At 40.6% G+C, this 1,376-nt stretch overlaps 1 protein-coding gene across 1 annotated transcript; it reads left to right on the forward strand.

Moving 5' to 3' along the window:
- Positions 1 to 242: 242 nt before the first annotated feature.
- Positions 243 to 947, forward strand: LOC118756585. The gene has a single exon (XM_036491337.1). The coding sequence runs from the start codon at positions 243 to 245 to the stop codon at positions 945 to 947; it is 705 nt and encodes a 234-aa protein (XP_036347230.1).
- Positions 948 to 1,376: the final 429 nt, after the last annotated feature.

Consider the following 1,376-nt stretch of genomic DNA (forward strand, 5'->3'; position numbering starts at 1 on the left):
ATGTGGCAGCCCTACTAAAGAAAAAAATACATTACTGTACATCTGGAGGCCAAAGCCTTTCACTTGACATCTCACGTTTCGAGATTAGCGTGTTCGAAAAATCTCGTCTTGCCTTTATATTATGTACAATGTAAAGTAATCCTCCTATCAGAAAATGCTATAAATTTTGCGATTGGCCCCTAATGTCAGTTCTGTTTTGACATTTGTGTAGTAAACACATGCGAAATACACGTTAATAAACAATGTTACGCTACACTGCTCCAGAACGCGTAATATTGCTGATATTGATATGCCACCAAGAGGAAGATGATTTTTCATCAAAAATAATCATGAGTGATGAGGCCCATTTCCATCTTAGCGGGTACGTAAATAAGCAAAATTTACGCTTCTGGGGCAATGAAAATCCGCGTGTAACCCACGAAGAGCCATTACACCCGCTCAAAGTCACTGTATGGAGTGCTGTTTTCGCTGGAGGAGTCATCGGACCTTTTTTCTTCGAAGACGTCGCGGGCTATACGGTTACTGTGAATGGTGAGCGCTACAGAGCAATGATCAACGAGTTCTTTTTGCCGCAACTTGATGAATTGGGATTGGAAAACATGTGGTTCCAACAGGACGGTGCAACGGCACACACTGCACGTGCCACAACCGATATGCTGAAGGATGCATTTCCCGGGCGCCTAATCTCCCGTTTTGGCGATTTGCACTGGCCAACAAGATCGCCTGATTTGACCGCTCCAGACTTCTTTTTGTGGGGCTTTTTGAAGTCGCGGGTTTATGTCAACAAGCCTCAGACTCTTGCAGCTCTTAAAGACAATATCCGTCAAGAATGTGAGGACCTATCGCCGGAAGTTTTGGCCAAAGTGATGGAAAATGCCATAAAAAGGGCTCAAATGGCAATCAACTGTGGCAGCGGCCATTTACATGAAATCATATTCTCGACTTGATGTAAAAAAAATTAAAAGACCAAATAAAAATAATCCACAAGAAGAATCAAAGTTTTTCATTTTTTTTTTAAATTACAGCCAAAAAACATCGCAAGGTTACTTTTGCGCCACCTTGTATAAGGAAGGCTTTCATTTGGTGTGCCGTTTTGTTATCCATCAAACGGTGAATATCTAATAATTTTCAAATAGTTGGCAACCCTTCTCGAAAAAAATAATACATTATGGCAAATCTAGAGGCCAAGTCTGGCGGTGCAGAACTGATACCTTCGCTTATTAAGATTGAGTATAGTAATTTTTTTAACAGTTTGAAATCTTATTTAAAAAAATATATATATAAAAGGAACAGTCCAGCGCCTTCGTCTTGGTCTGCAGGCTGTATCGGAGATACACCCGCTAAATTTAAACGTAGAATACGTGGTATGGTTAAGA

The sequence above is a fragment of the Rhagoletis pomonella genome, unplaced genomic scaffold (assembly GCF_013731165.1).
Source record: "Rhagoletis pomonella isolate Grant_MI unplaced genomic scaffold, Rhpom_1.0 Rhpom_scaffold_10976, whole genome shotgun sequence".
NCBI lineage: Eukaryota > Metazoa > Arthropoda > Insecta > Diptera > Tephritidae > Rhagoletis > Rhagoletis pomonella.